Source organism: Pleurodeles waltl, chromosome 7 (assembly GCF_031143425.1).
Source record: "Pleurodeles waltl isolate 20211129_DDA chromosome 7, aPleWal1.hap1.20221129, whole genome shotgun sequence".
NCBI lineage: Eukaryota > Metazoa > Chordata > Amphibia > Caudata > Salamandridae > Pleurodeles > Pleurodeles waltl.
This window is the reverse complement of record NC_090446.1, coordinates 169,623,917-169,645,617: the sequence shown is the minus strand read 5'-3', so window position 1 is coordinate 169,645,617 and position 21,701 is coordinate 169,623,917. Positions and strand designations below refer to the sequence as shown.

The following is a 21,701-nucleotide window of genomic DNA, read 5'->3' as shown; positions in this document are numbered from 1 at the left end:
AGGTTATTTGAAACGCGTCCCCCAACGCTCCCTGCATCGGATACTGGAGGCTGCAGAATAACGGACAATGCGCGTTCTCCAGAGTGGCAAACAGATCTACCCGAGGAAACCCCCACCTTTGGAAGATCAAACGGGCTTGATCTGGATGGAGACGCCACTCGTGGTCTGCTGAGAATTGGCGACTGAGACCGTCCGCACGTACATTCAAGACCCCGGCCAGATGATTTGCTACCAAGCAAATGTGATGGTCCTTTGCCCAGGACCATAGTCGAAGAGCTTCTCTGCAGAGAAGGTACGACCCTACTCCTCCCTGTTTATGTACCACATCGTGGTAGTATTGTCCGTCAGGACCTGTACCGACTGACCACGAAGGGAAGGGAGGAAGGCCTTGAGAGCCAGACGTACAGCCCGTAACTCCAACAGATTGATATGAAACATCTGCTCCTCTGGAGACCAAAGGCCTTTGATCTCCAGATCCCCCAGATGAGCTCCCCACCCTAGAGTGGAAGCATCCGTTATGACCGTGGCCACTGGTGGCGACTGCGCGAACAGCTTTCCTTGTGAAAGATTGTTGCTCGCAATCCACCACTTCAAGTCCACAGCAGCATCTCTGGAGATCTTGACAGCACCTTCTAGATCTCCTTTGTGTTGAGACCACTGCCTTCGGAGGCACCACTGAAGAGCCCTCATGTGCCAGCGAGCATGCGTGACCAACAGAATGCAGGAGGCAAACAGACCGAGCAGACAAAGGACCTTGAGGACTGGAACTACCGCTCCATTTCGAAACATTGGAACCAATTCCTGAATATCTTGAATCCGCTGAGGCGGAGGAAAGGCTCGACTCAATGTTGTATCCAGTACTGCCCCTATGAACAGGAGGCGCTGAGAGGGCTCCAGGTGAGATTTGGGCTCGTTCACCGAAAAACCCAGGTCGAACAACAACTGAGTCGTTGACTGCAGATGATGCAACACAAGCTCCGGCGACTTGGCTTTGATCAACCAGTCGTCCAAGTAAGGGAATACTGCTATCCCCTTCCTTCTGAGCTCTGCCGCAACCACCGACATCACCTTCGTGAAGACTCGAGGTGCTGAAGTAAGACCAAACGGAAGGACCGCAAACTGATAGTGCTGCGATCCCACCATAAACCGGAGATACTTCCTGTGTGACTTGAGTATCGGGATATGAAAGTAAGCATCCTGCAAGTCGACAGACACCATCCAATCTTCCTTGTTCAACGCCAAAAGCACCTGAGCTAGGGTCAGCATCTTGAACTTTTCCTGTTTGAGGAACCAATTCAAGATCCTCAGGTCCAGGATTGGTCTCAACCGACCATCCTTCTTGGGAATCAGGAAATACCTTGAGTAACAACCTCGACCCCTTTCCTGCTCTGGGACCAACTCTACCGCGCCCTTTGAAAGGAGGACTTGTACCTCCTGTTCTAGCAACAGGAGGTGTTCTTCTGAACAATAAGATGGGCGGGGCGGGATGAGGGGCGGGAACTCCCGAAAGGGAAGGGTGTAGCCTTTTCCAACAATACTGAGAACCCAAGTGTCCGTTGTAATAGTCTTCCACTTGCAGAGAAAATGCTGTAATCTTCCCCCTACAGGAGAGGAGTGAGTGGGAAATGGTGGAAGCCTAAGGCTGCTTTCCCTGCTGCACCCCTCCAGAGGACGAGGAAGAGGCAGAGTGCTGCTGAGAGGCTCCTCTGGTGCGGGCCCTCCCTCTCCCTCTAAAAGATCTATAGGGATGGGAAGAGGCAGGTTGCTGGAATCTCCCCCGAAAGGAAGAGGAGGAAGAGCCACGCCCAAATCCCCGAAACCTCGTGAAAATCCTGGAAGAGGCAGAGGAAGAAGGAGCTTGGAGTCCTAACGATTTGGCTGTGGCCCTGCTCTCCTTAAAACGTTCCAAGGCCGAATCTGCCTTGGCGCCAAACAGCTTGTCCCCATCAAAAGGGAGATCCAATAGGGTTGACTGCACATCCGCAGAAAACCCCGAATTACGGAGCCAGGCCTGTCTCCTTGCCACCACAGTCGTGCCCATTGCTCTGGCCACCGAGTCAGTCGTGTCCAGCCCAGACTGAATAATCTGGGTCGCGGCAGCCTGGGCATCTGAAACGACATCCAAAAGACCCTGGGGAAGCTCCGTAAATGATGAGGAAATGTCATCCATAAGAGCATGAATATATCTCCCCAGGATACAAGTTGCGTTGGTGGCCTTCAACGCCAGACTGCAGGACGAAAAGATTTTCTTGGACTGCGCATCCAGTTTCTTCGAGTCCCTGTCCCCAGGCACCGTCGGGAAAGAACCAGGCGCTGATTTGGATGAACAGGAGGCCTGCACCACCAAGCTCTCCGGTGTAGGGTGCCTAGAAAGAAAGCCAGGGTCAGTTGGTGCAGCTCGATACCTCCTGGCTACGGCTCTATGAACCGCTGGGGAAGATACTGGTCTCTTCCACACCTCTAGCACCGGATCCAGCAAAGCGTCATTAAACGGCAATAGAGGCTCTGCCGCAGCTGAGGCCGGATGAAGCACCTCTGTCAGAAGGTTCTGTTTTGTCTCTGCCACCGGCAAAGGCAGGTCCAGAAAACTAGCTGCCTTCCGTACCACTGCGTGAAAGGAAGCAGCCTCCTCCGTGTATTCCCCTGGAGACGAAAGATCCCACTCAGGGGAAGTGTCCAGCCCACTGGCTGTATCTAGACCATACAGTCCATCACCCGAGTCCTCTAGTTCTCCTTCTTCCAGGACTCGTTGGTACTCCTGCTCCTCTAATAAACGGAGAGCACGTCTCCTTGAATGAAGCCTCTGCTCGATACGTGGAGTCGACAATGCCTCCGCCGAAGCCGAAGATCGGTGCCGATCTTCAGAAGCCACCGACGCCGCGTCCGGCTCCACAGGTAACTTCGGCGCCGATGAAAGAGCACTCGGAGCGGATGGACCCACCGGAGTCACAGGACGAAATCCCGACGACGGAATGGAAATCTCCGGGACCAATCCCTCCGAAGTCACCGGAGTGGCCACCGGCGCCGAGCCCACGTTCTCAAAAGGGAGAAAGGGCATAAAGGGTGCCGGCCGTAGAGGCGCAGGATCACCCAATGAAAAGGCCAAAGGGCCAGCCGGAGCACCCCCTGGAGCCATCTGTTGGAAGATGGTATACATCGCATTTAGGAATGCGGTACTATCGGCTCCAGGGGTGGGAAAAGCCGGATACTGTGGTGCCTGTATCGAAGGCGACCCCGACGCCGGCCTCGACGTCTGCGATGCCGGAGACAACACCAGAGGCTGCACCACTTCAATCACCGACGCCTGTCCAGGTGAAGTCGGTGACGCCGGAGAGGGCAACGGCGTCGATGGATGCGGCGTGACCGTGGGACTGACCTCCCAAGTCCTCCGGCGCCAATCCGAAGACCTGGAACGAGTCTCCTTGCTTGAATGGCGCCGTGATTCTCTACGGCACCGGGAGTCTCGATGACGCCGATGCCTTGGCGAAGAAGACTTCTTATGATGTTTTTCTTTCTTCGACTTCGCCATAAACAACTTCGCCTCACGTTCCTTGAGGGCCTTTGGATTCATGTGCTGGCATGAATCGCAAGTCGAGACGTCGTGGTCGGAGCTTAAACACCAAAGGCAGTCGGAGTGAGGATCCGTAACTGACATCTTGCCCCCACACTCACGACAAGGCTTAAAACCCGACTTTCTCTGTGACATTATTACTCCAGCGAAGGACTACGCAGCAAAAAATACACTGTAACCACGAAAGTAACAGTTGCTCCCTCGAAGATAACCGTTTCGAATGCACGGAAAAAAGGGAACTGACGTCGGCACGTCGTTGAGGACCTCTTATTGCCTGTATGACGTCAGACAGCGTCGCATGGGCTAGAGTGACGTCCTCGTCGACGTGCAGAGACTAGGAAGAAGATTTCCGTCGAATGCTGGCGCCATGGGAGTATTCATTAGGTGAGGAATCCACAGGTAGTTGTATCCATCAGAATTGTATTTTTGTGCCTTTTCTTTCTAGGTACCAACTGCGCTGTCTAAATAGTATTCTTAGCTAGATGTTTTCTCAATTCTTGTCCCTAAATTGTTTTTCATGAAGTCCCACATGCTGATGTTAATCTGGATTAGATGTGGGTTTCTGACATGACGATTGACAAATTACAGGGACAATTGGTTGATGAACTGTTTTGCTGAACCCCATGACTAGAAATGATCTATTGCGGTGGCTCCCAAACTGTGGTCTGGGAACCCCTGGGGGTCCGCAAAGCCTCCTCAGGGGTCCGCAACTGCTTAGAAAATGAAATAATATCAACAGATTATGTCCCCAGTTTTCAGTAATGACAATTGGGGCTCCCCGGATTCTAATAATAATTCAGTGGGGGTCCTCAGGTTCCAGTAATAATAAAGTGGGGGTCCACAGAAGTCAAAAGGTTGGGAACCACTGATCTATTGTCTTTGATTCTATGATTGGCTCATGCTAATGCTTTAGATTGTATTCTGATGAAATCTTTGACTGGATTATGTCTTTGGCGTCTTCTAATTAATTAATTAATGCTGTTTATTTGAATTGAATTGCGTTTGAATAAATCTTATGACTTAGTACTGTAATTAATAGGGAAATAAAATTACTAAAACGTACACTGAGGTGTGGTTACTCATGGCTGAAAGGCCATGGTGTGATGTTTATTGTTTTTATTGATGAATGATTTGTCTAATGGTTACTGAGAACATTGGTCACATCATAGCTAGGATACTCCATGCGAATCAAAAGGTTCATCGACATATACGCGTCACCTTGTAGGTTTACTTATGAATGACCGACGTGCCGACAGCAGCTTCTAATGTGCCAAGGCTCGGTGGAGCCCGTCTTCCAGTGCTTGCGGAGGGCTGCTGTCACCGTCCTGTGTAACAGGAAATGCCTCTGAGTGAGGGCAAAGTCTCTGCAGAAGTCCTCAAAAGGCAGCAGTTCCACATTATGGAACAAGTCGCCAATTTTATTTGTTACTGCTTTTATCCACTCCTGCACTCCCCCCAGCAGCCTCCATGGGGTAGGACTCTAAACATTTTCATTGGTAATTCCGGGAAGTAGGGGATACAGACTCATGTCCTCCAAAGACGACTGATTCAGCACCTCTGTATGACCACAAACTCTGTAGGTCATTCAATCAGCAGTCGTCCTACTCTCAGTAACACTCAAGTAAGCTTACCCAGGTCAGGAACTGATGGGCCCACAGCCTCCCCGGATTTTGTCTGCCAGCCAACCAGTGGGTGTACCACTGCAGTTGAGCTATGAGGTAGTACGCCTCGAAGTACAGAAATGCTAATCCCCTTTGCATCACTTGACATTGTAACTTTGCTAAGGCTACCCATTCGCGACTATGCCCCGATATGAATGTCATACTCAACAAGCCCAGTTCCCAGAACAGGACCCCTGGGGATCTAGATAGGGAACGTCCCAAAAAACTACAAAAGGCAAGGGAGCGCCACCATCTTCAGCAGGGCTATGCTTCCCACTACCGACAACAGTAATGACTGCCAGAAGTCTACCTGTGTCTTTACTTTCCTTACTGCAAAATCCAGGTTTCCATCAAACAGGTCATCTGAGCCGCAGGAGATTATGACCCCTAGGTAAGGTAGACAAGGAGGCCCCCACCTCAGGGGCTGTGCGACTTTCAGATGTTACGAACAATTTAGTTTTCTCCCAGTTGACCTTCAGACCTGACAGTGTCCAAATTTGTCCAAACTTGTGGCGCCCTTAAGATCTGCTTCCGTGTCTCTGAAGAAGTGTAGTAAGTCATCTGCATAAAGCACAATATGTTGAGGAATTGCCCTAATCTGAAGTCCCTGGTAACGGCCAATCGTCCTGGATAAATTGTCCAGGTATTCCATGGCCAACGCAAAGAGCAGAGGTGACAGAGAACACTTCTGTCTTGTCCCTCAGCCCACTTTGTAACTGGTACAGATAGTCTGGCCTGTGCGAACTCTGGCTGTTGGGTCAGTATACAGAAGATGCGTCCAGGCCACAAAACCCTCACCCAGGTGAACATGCTTCATCACTTCATAGAGGAATCCCCACCCTAAAAATCTTTTTCGATGTTGACGGAAAGCAAAGCTGCCCTCTTGCGACCGTAAGAGATAGTTTCTATGATCAGTCACCATAACTTCAAGGCAGTATTCCTGCCGGGGATGGACCCTGCTTTTGTATTAATTTAGTCATCAGCGGTAGCAGCCTAGCAGCCAGTATTTAGCCCAATATCTTGTAATCGACATTCAATATCTAGAGCGGCTGGTAAGCTCTACAATCCGTTAGATTCCCTTGTGTAAGGAGTGACACCACCAATGCCTCTCGAGTGGACGCCAGGAGGCTTAAGTCCCTAGCTGCCTTATAAGGCACCCGTAATCTGGGAGCTTGTTCCGCAGAGTAAGTAATTCAGAACTCCGCTGATAAACCATCTGCACCTGGTTTTCTTCTGCCTGGCCTGCGTCTTTATTTGCACCCCTTACCTCCTGCAAGGTACATATCTATCTTGAGGGACCCATATATTAAAAAAAAACAAATTACTGGATTTGATTTAAAAACAAATTCCAGTGGTATGGGCACCAATGGACTGTTTTTAGACCAAATCCGGTAAAAAAAAAATTTAAGATATGGGCTACGGATGAAATATCAAAGAAAGCAAAAAACAAATGGCTGTGTGTACTTAGGTGCGCACTTCACAAAATATGCTAGATATTATGCCCAATACAAATTCATAAGTGTCCTCAAATATAGTCCAAGGAGTGCCTCAGTGGCTATACACCCAGCCAGATGGTGTAGGTACTGACAACCAAAGGGTTGACAGTTGATTATGTATCAAAAATACCACGGCATATTTTTCATATTTTCTGTGTTTATTCTTCCATGATAAGTTATAGGATATCCAAACAGAAAATGCTCATAAAAGTTAGTAGATATTGAAAACGTAGAAAAACAGCAGCAGATTTGGCTTATGCAAAACAATCCACAGTGTAAACTGTCTCGTCAAGGATCTGAATCAAAAAAGGTCGCCCATCCCTCTTCGTGTGGGGGGCCCCTTGGGGAGTAACACGATCCGGCCTATTGCTTTTGTAGCAAGGCTTCCCCGTATGGAGTCACCTACCCATCGCGTACTGGCCCCGGAATACTTATAAGAACTTATATACACCCTAGCAGCATACTCCTTACGTTAGGATCTTTATTCTCTGATCTTTTATAAGGATTAATCGTTTTCAATTTATCGCTCTTTTTCTATCTACTTCATTCACGGCATGCAGAGGTGTTTCACATGCCTTTCACGGCTGTCACTGGGGTGTGTCTTTGTCACTTATGGGCTCTTTGGGAACGGGTTACGTTTGTTTGTACACCCAGGTGGATTTGTTTGGCATGATATATGATTTGGATATACAGTGAATTGGAATAGGTTAATTCCAGTAACTGTTGGGAGGCATTTCACTTTCTGACATGGTCTTTTTGCTGGTGTTGGGTTCTGAAATTCAACAGAAGTTTACAAAAAAATTACCAGACAGTTGAAACTAGTCATCTGATGAGTTTTCCATCTACTAATTGTATTTACAGCCTTGAAAAAGTCAAGCTTTTGACGAAATACGTGTCGGCTGTGGATTGTTTTGAAAAGCCACTTCAGAGGCTGTGGATTGTTTTGCATAAACCATATCTGCTGCTGTTTTTCTACGTTTTCAATATCTACTAACTTTTATGAACATTTTCTGTTTGGATATTGTAAAGAAATGACTCCCTGTTGCAGTTACCCCCCCCACTTTTTGCCTGATACTGATGCTGACTTGACTGAGAAGTGTGCTGGGACCCTGCTAACCAGGCCCCAGCACCAGTGTTCTTTCACCTAAAATGTACCATTGTTTCCTCAATTGGCACAACCCTGGCACCTAGGTAAGTCCCTTGTAACTGGTACCCCTGGTACCAAGGGCCCTGAAGCCAGGGAAGGTCTCTAAGGGCTGCAGCATGTCTTATGCCACCCTAGGGACCCCTCACTCAGCACAGACACACTGCTTGCCAGCTTGTGTGTGCTGGTGGGGAGGAAATGACTAAGTCGACATGGCACTCCCCTCAGGGTGCCATGCCAACCTCCCACTGCCTGTGGCATAGGTAAGTCACCCCTCTAGTAGGCCTTACAGCCCTAAGGCAGGGTGCACTATACCACAGGTGAGGGCATATGTGCATGAGCACTATGCCCCTACAGTGTCTAAGCAAAACCTTAGCCATTGTAAGTGCAGGGTAGCCATAAGAGTATATGGGCTGGGAGTCTGTCAAAAACGAACTCCACAGCTCCATAAGGGCTACACTGAATACTGGGAAGTTTAGTATCAAACTTCTCAGAATAATAAACCCACACTGATGCCAGTGTTGGATTTATTAAAAAATGCACACAGAGGGCATCTTAGAGATACCCCCTGTATTTTACCCAATTGTTCAGTGCAGGACTGACTGGTCTGTGCCAGCCTGCTGCTGAGAGACGAGTTTCTGACCCCATGCTGTGAGAGCCTTTGTGCTCTCTGAGGACAGAAACAAAGCCTGCTCTGGGTGGAGGTGCTTCACACCTCCCCCCTGCAGGAACTGTAACACCTAGCAGTGAGCTTCAAAAGCTCAAGCTTCGTGTTACAATGCCCCAGGGCACTCCAGCTAGTGGAGATGCCCGCCCCCTGGACACTGCCCCCACATTTGGCGGCAAGTCCAGGAGAGATAATGAGAAAAACAAGGAGGAGTCACTGGCCAGTCAGGACAGCCCCTAAGGTGTCCTGAGCTGAGGTGACTCTGACTTTTAGAAATCCTCCATCTTGGAGAAGGAGGATTCCCCCAATAGGAATAGGGATGTGCCCCCCTCCCCTTGGGAGGAGGCACAAAGAGGGTGTACCCACCCTCAGGGCTAGTAGCCATTGGCTACTAACCCCCCAGACCTAAACATGCCCTTAAATTTAGTATTTAAGGGCTCCCCTGAACCTAAGAATTTAGATTCCTGCAACTACAAGAAGAAGAGGACTGCTGAGCTGAAAGACCCCTGCAGAAGAAGAAAAGAAGACACCAATTGCTTTGGCCCCAGTCCTACCGGCCTGTCTCCTGCCTTCTAAAGAACCCTGCTCCAGCGACGCTTTCCCCAGGACCAGCGACCTCTGAATCCTCAGAGGACTGCCCTGCTTCAAGAGAAACAAGAAACTCCCGAGGACAGCGGCCCTGTTCCAAAAAGACTGCAACTTTGTTACAGAGGAGCAGATTTAAAGACTCCTGCAATGCCCGCAAGAAGCGTGAGACTTGCAACACTGCACCCGGCGACGACGACTCGACTGGTGGAGAACCAACACCTCAGGGAGGACCCTCCGGCGACTCCGAGACTGTGAGTAACCAAAGTTGTCCCCCCTGAGCCCCCACAGCGACGCCTGCAGAGGGAATCCCCAGGCTCCCCCTGACCACGACTGCCTGACTCTAAAATCCCGACGGCTGGAAAAGACCCTGCACCCGCAGCCCCCAGCACCTGAAGGATCGGAACTTCAGTGCAGGAGTGACCCCCAGGAGGCCTTCTCCCTTGCCCAGGTGGTGGCTACCCCGAGGAGCCCCCCCCCTTGCCTGCCTGCATCGCTGAAGAGACCCCTTGGTCTCCCATTGATTTACATTGGAAACCCAACGCTTGTTTCTGCACTGCACCCGGCCGCCCCAGTGCCGCTGAGGGTGTACTTTTTGTGTGAACTTGTGTCCCCCCCGGTGCCCTACAAAACCCCCCTGGTCTGCCCTCCGAAGACGCGGGTACTTACCTGCTGGCAGACTGGAACCGGGGCACCCCCTTCTCTCCATTGAAGCCTATGCGTTTTGGGCACCGCTTTGAACTCTGCACCTGACCGGCCCTGAGCTGCTGGTGTGGTAACTTTGGGGTTGCTCTGAACCCCCAATGGTGGGCTACCTTGGACCCCAACCTTAACCCCGTAGGTGGTTTACTTACCTGCAAAACCTAACAATACTTTACCTCCCCCAGGAACTGTGAAAATTGCACTAAGTGTCCACTTTTAAAACAGCTAAATGTGTTTTATGTAAAAAGTATATATGCTACTGTAATTATTCAAAGTTCCTAAAGTACATACATGCAATACCTTTCAAATGAGATATTACATGTAGAATTTGAACCTGTGGTTCTTAAAATAAACTAAGAAAAGTTATTTTTCTATAACAAAACCTATTGGCCTGGAATGGTCTCTGAGTGTGTGTTCCTCATTTATTGCCTGTGTGTATGTACAACAAATGCTTAACACTACTCCTTTGATAAGCCTACTGCTCGACCACACTACCACAAAATGGAGCATTGGTATTATCTCTTTTTGCCACTATCTTACCTCTAAGGGGAACCCTTGGACTCTGTGCATACTATTCCTTACTTTGAAATAGTGCATACAGAGCCAACTTCCTACAGATATCCTATAACTTATCATGGAAGTATAAACACAGAAAATATGGAAGTTGGGATGTGCCGTGGTATTTTTGATACATAGGGATGAAATATCTCCAGATCACTGGGGCTAGACACATTTTAAATAGTTCTGGAGTAAAGACTGTCGGCATATCTAGGTTGCTAGACAATATTCAAGCAAAACAGGAGGGGTACAGTTATACTAATCTGCACTTTTGCTGCCACCACTACCAATCACTTCACAACACAGTATGACGTGGTATTAGCTATACTGAATCAGGTTGGGTGTTCATTTTCAGTGACCATGGCAACAGAGCCGCATAATAAAAATGTGGAACAGGTATAATGCACTTAGAGTGTTGAATTTATGAGAAGAAGAAAAACAAGCATTTGCAATGCAATAGGTCTTGCATTTACTTGAGTTGGAGCTGGCACTGTAAATGTATACCTGGACATTTTTGCCACAATAATTGGTCAACCCCTGCATCTATTTTGGTCCTTAATGCCATGTAATTCCAGTGGAATATTTTTTAAACAAGGCCCTTAAAACACAAACTACTCTCAGGTGCAAAACCTATTTACCTGGCAGTTGGCACAGGCAACATTGCCCGTGTGGTAATAAATAAATAATTGTACTCCAAGAAAGCATGCTTACTGGATCACTGTCCCGTTACTGCAGTCTTGGGAGTCGTACAAAAGGCCCATGATTTTTCACACCCTTGAGGAGAGCCATAATATTTATGATCCTCAGTCAGTCTTGAACTGAAATATTAGTCATAAAATTGACCTTTGTACAGTATAATCAACTGTAAGCTCTCCTTGAGGTTAGTTTTATAAATACATGCACACACAGATCAAGTTTCACAGACTCAAACAAGTGTAGTTCATCGAGTCAGGTTCCTGCTTTGTATTCGCAGCTTGCATCATGTTATAAAAATAAAAAAACAAGACCCATAATGCAAAGCAGAAACAAACTAAATGAGCGAATCACGGTTTGAACTCGGGAGCTGGACAACTCTACAAATACTACTCCAAGGGCTGGCTTCCAAATTTATGGTATTACAGTTGGAATGCCCTCGTGAATAATAGTACATCACTTTAAAAACGTGGAATCTCGGACTCATAAGGTAGCTCAGAAGGTTAATGTTCTTTCTGGATAGAGAACATACTTTTATCTAGTGGAAGCTTGAACTTATTATAAGGTGGCGCAGAGGGTTATTATGCCTTCTTCACTGAACACATGCTAAGCAAATCACAAAGTGCATATAATGTAAAAATAACTCTTGCGATTTATGTTCTTTCTGGAAAGAGAACATACTTTTGTCTAGTGGAAGCTTGAGTCATCATAAAGTGGCGCACAGGGTTAATATGCCTGATGCAAAGAATGTGTACTAAGCAACTTACTATGCTCGGGCCAACTGTGTGTGTCAGGGCATGCAGGGGTGCGTCCGGGAGTAGCGTCAGAACCACTGAGAACTGGAAAGAGCCGGCTGAGAGGATGACTGAGTACAGGATAAACAGGAAGCGCCTTGGTGACCACAAAACATACTGGCCTGGGCCAGCCTTGGCATTGTGCTGACGCAAGGTTATTTGTCCACGAGTCTGAGGCACAGAGGACAGTGAAGGTCTTCATTAAAGTTTCAAGCTTGGGTTAGTCCGAGTCACTAATCAATACATCTGAGTGAGTCACAGCTTTTCTAAAGTAGGCACCTGCTTGTTAGTTTTAGAGGAAAATAGCAAATTAAAAAAATAATACATCGTCAATGCAAAAACATGAAGCATGGTGCCGAGCCGCGAGGAGAAATCATAGTGGTTGGAATTAAAGGCAAAACTGAAACCAGATGGGTGGAGGGGCCATCACACACACACTGCAACAGGAGGAAGTGTGACGTAGAGTGACGGCCAACAAAAATGTTCTCTTAGTGAAATCCCCTGGGAGGGAACTAAAGCACAAAAGTATTGACATTTTGAAAAATGGACCAATAAAAAGGAAGCATTTAAGACAGGCACAACAAAGAACAAATGGCAAGAGTGGGCGGGTGAAAAGCCCATATTGAATACAACATGTCTTGCAGACAATGCTGCCAAGCTCGCCCTAATGAGACCCGGCCTCAAAACATGAATATGGAATGACAGCTTTTCCAAATCCTTCAGAGGACTTTCTTCCCAACTTGAATCTTGAGTATTAATTTCACTATTACTGCAAACGGCGAAAAAACTATTAGAATGTTATAGAGTTCTGACATACCACATTCTAACTGCTTACCAACTGTGGTTCCAGATCATGTTTTCTCCACTAATACAAAGTGTTAACAGATTTAAGCCACAAATAAGGTATAAGAGTACCAGAATTTGAAAGTATCTAGTTGCTCTTGGTATTTTAGGGACAAGGTGCGTGAAGGTGAACAGAGTAGACAAGTGTGAAAGCCAAAGTTGTGCTATATCAGTAGTTCAGAGACTGGGAAAATCAGAGGCTGGTCCTCACAAATGAACTCAAGTCTAACTACCACTACGTTTAGATGGTAACTCGAGTAGGGGGGGGCTCACACTGACATGAGAGATACACAAGGAGAGCACATCAAGGCAAAGCTTCAAATCTTCATTTTGTGACCAGCGCCCATTTTTCCTAGTATCCCATGTTTGCTGGATGCAGGAGTTAAAACTCCAAATCAGTTACTTTAATGACTTTGATTCATGGCCTTTTACTTAAGTGATATTTTTTTCTAAGAAATTAAAACATCTTTTAAATAAATCAAACACTCCCAATTCTGTACTTCTGTATAATGAGAGACTTTAAAAGTGCAACCCTAATGAGGGAACAGCAAGGTACCTTAACAAGCAAGCAGTGGAGGGGTAGACCAGAGGAAGGATATGAAATGTATAAAGATAATTTGAGACAGTTTGTAAAGTTAAATTAAAAAAAAGTAGGGAGGTGGAATCTATAGTTAGTTAGAGGTTTTATAGGTTTGCTGGCGCTTTTTTTCTGACTTTTTATGGTGTGTGTTCCCCTGCAATATTTCAGTTATTTAGATGTGGAAGGGGCAGTCATTTGCATTACTACTTTGTACATGACGCAACAGGTTTGGATCATGATGCTGATTTGAAGAGGCCGGTGTAAGTCTTTCAGGTGGAGGAAATAGTGCAAAATCTTTGGCGTCCTTTAATGAGACTTCCAACAGCAAGGAACATGTTCTTCTTAGGAGACAAAGGGACAGCTCTCCAGATAAACGAGGCACAAGGTAAGAATCAGTTCTGAAATTGCTTCAGAAGGCAGCAATTAAACTTTTGCAAGAGAAAGACAGATGCTACCTTTCAGGGTACATTTATCCCTTTAGTACCGCTATGTGAGAATTAAACTAGCATGACTAGTTTGATATGGCCACAGGATGAGTTGTTGAAAGGGCAGAACAGAGCTAAGATGTTAATCAACATTTTCCTCAACAGTGAAAACTCAGTAACTCTGTATGCACCTTTGGGTCTCAGGTAACCCCCAGTAGAAAATGTCTCCTCCATAATAAATCAGAAGGCCAGTATATGGAGGCCTTGGCTAGCCTCTACCAGTGGTTTGGCTAAGTGACATGGCCAATTTCAGCTCACAGTTCACCAACGCTTTATTTCATATTTTTATTGGTTTTCAACAGAAGACGTGGCCCACCCACACATTCTGTATCAAAGGAACAGAATTACATCACAGAAGGCACTGAATGCAGCGTCTTATTCTTTCATTGCACTGTTTGGCTCCTAGGTTTCCTACTACCTACCCTCCTGTTTCCCTCACTATGCTACCCAGTTAGAGCTCCTGCACTGTAAACTACCAGTAGCACATGCTGTGCGTTCTTCCTCATTCATCACTCCAGAGTTCCCTCCAAGAGCACCAAATTTTAACGAATTTCTAAAGGCATCCCTATCCCTTATGCACTTTTTCTTCAACCTGAATGCTTCTGTCCGCTGCCTTCAACACCATCTCTCACTGCACTCTACGGACTCGTCTCCATGATGCCGGCATCCGAGACAAGGCACTAGATTGGATCACCCCCTTCCTCTCCGACAGAACCCAATAAGTCAGAGTCTCCCCCTTCTACTCAGAGGCCACCAAGATCATGTGCGGCATCCCACAAGGCTCCTCTCTGAGCCACTCTCTCTTCAACCTCTACATGGCCCCACTTTGCTACCATCACCAGACACCACACACTCAACATCATCTCATACGCCGACGACACACAGCTAATCATCTCCCTCACCAACGACTCGGGCACAGCCAAAGCCAACTTCCACAACGGAATGAAGGCAGTCGCCGCCTGAAAGAAGGAGAGCTGCCTCAAGCTAAATACCGAAAAAACAGAAGCCCTCGTCATCAGCCACAACCCCTCAGCGTGGGACATCTCTTGGTGGCCCAAGGCCCTCGGAAGCGCTCTGGCCCCCACTGACCATGCCCAAAGCCTCAGAATGCATCCCGGACTCATCACTCTTGATGAACCGTCAAGTCAGCGCAGTCTCCTCCACCTGTTTCAACACCATGCGCATGCTTTGGAAGATCTTCAAATGGATCCCTACCGAAACCAAAAGAACAGTCACCCAGGCCCTCGTCAGCAGCCGCTTGGACTACGGCAATGCACTCTACACCAGAACCACCACCAAGGTACAAAAAAGTATTCAAAAAAAGACTACAGCGCATCCAGAACGCCTCCGCCTGTCTCATCAAGAATGCCCCCAAACACAGGCACACCTCCACCCTGCTGAGAGACCTGCACTGGCTCCCAATTGACAAGAGAATTACATTCAAGCTTCTCACGCACGCATACAAAGCCCTCCTCAACGCCGGACCAGACTACCTCAACCAAAGACTAAACCTCTACACGCCCACCAGGCACCTCCGCTCCGCCGACTTCGCCCTAACCGCCGTCCTATGCATCTGGAAGGACACAACCAGAGGAAGGTCCTTCTCCCACCGCGCCACCAAGACCTGGAACTCCCTCCCTATCCACCTCAGAAGATCTCCCATGCTTTCACAATTCAGAAAAGACCTCAAAATTTGGCTCTTCACCTGATCCCCTCTGACCTTCACTTACTGCCTCCCCTTCACCCTCCAGCACCTTGAGACCCAAATAGGTGAATAGCTGAGGCTTTACAAGTACTTGACTGATTGAAAGCTATCAGCCGGTTTCCTAGAGTCTAAATTTATTCTCTCCTTGTTGCCATCAGTGTTATATTACAAAACATTCCAGTATATTTATGTAGCTCCATGTACAACCATATCCCTAGAATCACTGTGTATTTGTGTAGTTCTAGTATCTCATTCACATTTGTAAATGGACGATCAACCCCTAATCAGAGGTTTTGTATATATGTACAGCTCCACATACTATGGACTACTGTGCCTGCCTGACTGCACCCGCTAAGAGTATATATGATTTTCAGCCTTCCACCATTTTCAGTAGTTGGGTCCTTGAGAGGTAAGCATGATGCAATATCTTGATCTACACAAGTCGAAACCCAGCCGTGATTGTAGACTTACATAGCCATCTACATTACCCCCCCAGTCTTCCTCTTCCAATATCCAGCTTTCACTTTACCATTAACTTCTGAAGGTGTTAAGCAGCCTTATGCTATTACGAGGTGCCCTGTATATTAGCGAAATGCAGTACTTATGAAGGGCTCCCATACTCAATATATTCCAGGGGTGATTCTTCCTGCACTTACTGGAGTTTGTCCTTATATTTGGTCAGTGTGTTTAACCTGTAGATATTTATATATTTGAGGTTTCTGCAAACTCAAATTGTGTTTGTATGTCATTCAAACAGCACAATCCCATGTGCATCCCCATTTATTTGCTACTTTAGACATTCCCAAGAGGCTCAACTTCCTGAAACCTTCTAGTTCACGCAAGTCTCTACGTATACTGAAAACCCAGACGGCATCACCAAAGTTCCTCTCTCATCCTAGGCTGATTTATGATTAAATGCTTTCCAAATCTTAATCACTGTGGTGGTCAGCTAGGTCCCACTCTTGAAGATTCCTATCCATAAAGTGCCCTTAGATATCCCCTGGGCTCCATTGCTCACTAATCAACATGAGAAAAGGGATTCTGTTGTGGTGTGGCAAATGCCCAATCATTGGTTACTAATAACAGGGATGCCCAATATTACAATTTTAAGTCACACCCCCCATCAAACAGACCTCTAGACACAGTTGTCATTATAATCCTGAGTGCACCACCGTGCCGCAAAAGTGATCTTCTCCCACAAACAACATCCGTATGACTAAAAGAAAAATTGGCACAGAAAATATGCTAAGACGGATAGGTAAGAGCAGACAGGAATATCAGAGACCAAACTGCCTTGGCCGAATACCAATACTGACGGATAACCTTGTCGTCCAAAGGTTAAACGGAGCTTAACCACACTAGCAAATATCTGAAAGAGGTTGTTTAAATGCCTCTTTCTCTATCTGTATGTGTACATATTTTATGTGATAACCGAAAAAGCAACAGAACAAGAGCACCTTGAAAAATGATCTATTACTCTACACAGCATGCATCTTAAACAAGGAACGGGTGCACAAGGCACTTGATAAAACTTAGGAAACTTTTTGATGAAAAAATCTACTCGACTGAATACCAAACACTTTACTGAAAGTTAATTGTTACACACTTATTTACCAAACATGCATTTATATACACATAGGCCCTCATTATGACTTTGGCAGTCACAAACAGAGACTGCCAAAGCCATGGGCACCAGAAAACCACCAGTGCTGGAGGTCTTCCGCCCACCATAATATGGATACTGCCGGATCTCCGCCACATTTAGGGCAGAAATCCAGCAGGAGCCATGCTGGCGGACAAGGCACCTCGGAGGTGCTACCACCTGCCCGGCCAGTAGGATGCCCCCAGCCGTATTTTGACCTAACAGATGGCCTGGCGGTGTCCTGCTGGCGGGGCGCTGCTGGCGGTAGCAGCGCCCCTTCCCGTTCGCTGCCAGACGACCTCCTCGCCGGACAAGGTAAGTCGGGCGTCCGTCAGGGGAAGATGGTTGAGGGTGTTGTGTGTGAGTTTAGGTGTCTGTGTGTGTGTGTATGAATGTGTGCGTTTGTGTATGCGTCTGAGTGTTGTGGTGTATGCGTGGTGGTATGCATGTGAGTAAATGAGTGCATGTCTGCATGTCAGTGTGTATGCATGTGAGTGAATGCGTGTATGGATGAACGTGAGTGAATGCGTGTATGGATGAACGTGAGTGAATGCGTGTATGGATGAACGTGAGTGAATGCGTGTATGGATGAACGTGAGTGAATGCGTGTATGGATGAACGTGAGTGAATGCGTGTATGGATGAACGTGAGTGAATGCGTGTATGGATGAACGTGAGTGAATGCGTGTATGGATGAACGTGAGTGAATACATGTATGAAGTGGTGGGGCATGCTGTGTGTGTGTGCATTATTGCGGGGGATTGGGGGTGCTGTGATTCCAGGGGGTGTGGGGTTGGGGGGAGTAGCTGTGATTCTGCGGGGCTGGGGTGGGGGGTTGGAGGTGGGGGGGCTAGGTGATTGCTGGGGGGTGGCGAGTGGGGGAGCTTTATACGGGTGACAGGGAAGGAATTATATATCACCGGTAGCCCTACCGCCATGGTTTTCGTGGTGGTGGTACTGCTGTGAAAACGACGGCACGCTGGCGGTCTTGTGTGGACCGCGAGGTCGGAGATGCACATCTCTGGCCTTGCGGTTCATACCGCCATGGCGGTTTGAGTGGTGATGTGGCAGGTTGCAGCCAACCCGTCACACTCAATGTGGCAGTATACGCCGCCAGCCTGTTGGCAGAGATACTGCCAGATTTACCCTGACAGACAAAACACCGCCAGGGTCAAAATGAGGGTCATAATATTTAGCTAATTCTGGTATCAAAACAGTTGTTTAATTAATCACACAGTAAACCACCAATATGTTAATCTATTTGGATTGCATCAGTTATGAAAACTCTTCCCTCTTCTTCCGTTTTTATTGCATTTCCCATTTTGTTTTGTTTTTTGTCATTTTATCATTTCCTGTTGTACGGCACCAAAACAAAATTTAGGTTGTAGTGTGTACCATAGAAATATAAATAAAAACAGACATAAAAATCAAAAACTCACCTCTGCTATCGTACTTCCCGAGGTAGTTTTCGAAAGATCATTATAGATTTCTGTCATTGTTCCCTTAATTGCTTCCATCATCTAAAAAAGTAAGGGTTTTTTAACTTTATTAAGAAAGACTGATCTCCCAAATGAAAAGTACTAAAGGAATAATGGAGTATCTAAACAGGAGCAACCAGTAGACCAAGCAGAACAAGGGTATCATCTATAAACTTGCAACATTGCCCTTGTTGGTATCACTAAACATGTTATAAATCATCTGTATAGTACTGAAATAAAGTGATGTTAAATGTATACCGTCACTTTGCAAGGACATGACCACAGAAAGCAATTTGAACAAAAGTAATCCCTTCTCCGTTCTTACTGGTATGTGGCATAAACATTGAGCACCAATGAACAGAGATTCTTATTGATTCAGTGTAGTGCTAACACACAGTGCTCAATCAATTTTGCGGGCAACACAAAGAAGTGATCACAATAAAAACAAAAGGAGGGGAAAGAAATGCATATTGCCAACAGCCAGTGCAGATTTCATGATCCAGAGGGGATGTAAGTTTTGACAGAAGGGGAAAGTTTCTACATGAAATGTCAATAAATGAATATCTTTCTCAGCTGGATAGTTGCCTATGGTGTTTCGATCTATCCCATGTGTAGGAAGTTGGCTCTGTATGTGCTATTTCAAAGTAAGGAATAGCATGCACAGAGTCCAAGGGTTCCCCTTAGAGGTAAAATAGTGGTAAAAATAGATAATACTAATGCTCTATTTTGTGGTAGTGTGGTCGAGCAGTAGGCTTATCCAAGGAGTAGTGTTAAGCATTTGTTGTACATACACATAGACAATAAATGAGGTACACACACTCAGAGACAAATCCAGCCAATAGGTTTTTGTATAGAAAAATATCTTTTCTTAGTTTATTTTAAGAACCACAGGTTCAAATTCTACATGTAATAGCTCATTCGAAAGGTATTGCAGGTAAGTACTTTAGGAACTTCAAATCATCAAAATTGCATGTATACTTTTCAAGTTATTCACAAATAGCTGTTTTAAAAGTGGACACTTAGTGCAACTTTCACAGTTCCTAGGGGAGGTAAGTATTTGTTAGGTTAACCAGGTAAGTAAGACACTTACAGGGCTTAGTTCTTGGTCCAAGGTAGCCCACCGTTGGGGGTTCAGAGCAACCCCAAAGTCACCACACCAGCAGCTCAGGGCCGGTCAGGTGCAGAGTTCAAAGTGGTGCCCAAAACACATAGGCTAGAATGGAGAGAAGGGGGTGCCCCGGTTCCGGTCTGCTTGCAGGTAAGTACCCGCTTCTTCGGAGGGCAGACCAGGGGGGTTTTGTAGGGCACCGGGGGGGACACAAGTCCACACAGAAATTTCACCCTCAGCAGCGCGGGGGCGGCCGGGTGCAGTGTAGAAACAAGCGTCGGGTTTGTAATGGAAGTCAATGGGAGATCTCGGGATCGCTTCAGCGCTGCAGGCAGGCAAGGGGGGGATTCCTCGGGGAAACCTCCACTTGGGCAAGGGAGAGGGACTCCTGGGGGTCACTTCTCCAGTGAAAGTCCGGTCCTTCAGGTCCTGGGGGCTGCGGGTGCAGGGTCTCTCCCAGGCGTCGGGACTTTAGGTTCAAAGAGTCGCGGTCAGGGGAAGCCTCGGGATTCCCTCTGCAGGCGGCGCTGTGGGGGCTCAGGGGGGACAGGTTTTGGTACTCACAGTATCAGAGTAGTCCTGGGGTCCCTCCTGAGGTGTTGGATCGCCACCAGCCGAGTCGGGGTCGCCGGGTGCAGTGTTGCAAGTCTCACGCTTCTTGCGGGGAGCTTGCAGGGTTCTTTAAAGCTGCTGGAAACAAAGTTGCAGCTTTTCTTGGAGCAGGTCCGCTGTCCTCGGGAGTTTCTTGTCTTTTCGAAGCAGGGGCAGTCCTCAGAGGATGTCGAGGTCGCTGGTCCCTTTGGAAGGCGTCGCTGGAGCAGGATCTTTGGAAGGCAGGAGACAGGCCGGTGAGTTTCTGGAGCCAAGGCAGTTGTCGTCTTCTGGTCTTCCTCTGCAGGGGTTTTCAGCTAGGCAGTCCTTCTTCTTGTAGTTGCAGGAATCTAATTTTCTAGGGTTCAGGGTAGCCCTTAAATACTAAATTTAAGGGCGTGTTTAGGTCTGGGGGGTTAGTAGCCAATGGCTACTAGCCCTGAGGGTGGGTACACCCTCTTTGTGCCTCCTCCCAAGGGGAGGGGGTCACAATCCTAACCCTATTGGGGGAATCCTCCATCTGCAAGATGGAGGATTTCTAAAAGTTAGAGTCACCTCAGCTCAGGACACCTTAGGGGCTGTCCTGACTGGCCAGTGACTCCTCCTTGTTATTCTCATTATTTTCTCCGGCCTTGCCGCCAAAAGTGGGGCCTGGCCGGAGGGGGCGGGCAACTCCACTAGCTGGAGTGTCCTGCTGGGTTGGCACAAAGGAGGTGAGCCTTTGAGGCTCACCGCCAGGTGTGACAATTCCTGCCTGGGAGAGGTGTTAGCATCTCCACCCAGTGCAGGCTTTGTTACTGGCCTCAGAGTGACAAAGGCACTCTCCCCATGGGGCCAGCAACATGTCTCGGTTTGTGGCAGGCTGCTAAAACTAGTCAGCCTACACAGATAGTCGGTTAAGTTTCAGGGGGCACCTCTAAGGTGCCCTCTGTGGTGTATTTTACAATAAAATGTACACTGGCATCAGTGTGCATTTATTGTGCTGAGAAGTTTGATACCAAACTTCCCAGTTTTCAGTGTAGCCATTATGGTGCTGTGGAGTTCGTGTTTGACAGACTCCCAGACCATATACTCTTATGGCTACCCTGCACTTACAATGTCTAAGGTTTTGTTTAGACACTGTAGGGGTACCATGCTCATGCACTGGTACCCTCACCTATGGTATAGTGCACCCTGCCTTAGGGCTGTAAGGCCTGCTAGAGGGGTGTCTTACCTATACTGCATAGGCAGTGAGAGGCTGGCATGGCACCCTGAGGGGAGTGCCATGTCGACTTACTCGTTTTGTCCTCACTAGCACACACAAGCTGGCAAGCAGTGTGTCTGTGCAGAGTGAGAGGTCTCCAGGGTGGCATAAGACATGCTGCAGCCCTTAGAGACCTTCCTTGGCATCAGGGCCCTT

At 47.4% G+C, this 21,701-nt stretch overlaps 1 protein-coding gene across 3 annotated transcripts in view; it reads right to left on the bottom strand.

Annotated features, from left to right (window-relative positions):
- ZMYND8 (zinc finger MYND-type containing 8) overlaps positions 1 to 21,701 on the bottom strand; it is a 602,889-nt gene that overhangs the window by 127,882 nt on the left and 453,306 nt on the right. For all 3 annotated transcript variants that reach the window (XM_069243462.1, XM_069243464.1, XM_069243463.1), the window contains exon 17: positions 18,565 to 18,645. In XM_069243462.1, the coding sequence (XP_069099563.1) occupies positions 18,565 to 18,645 (81 nt within the window). The remainder of the gene's footprint in view (positions 1 to 18,564; positions 18,646 to 21,701) is intronic.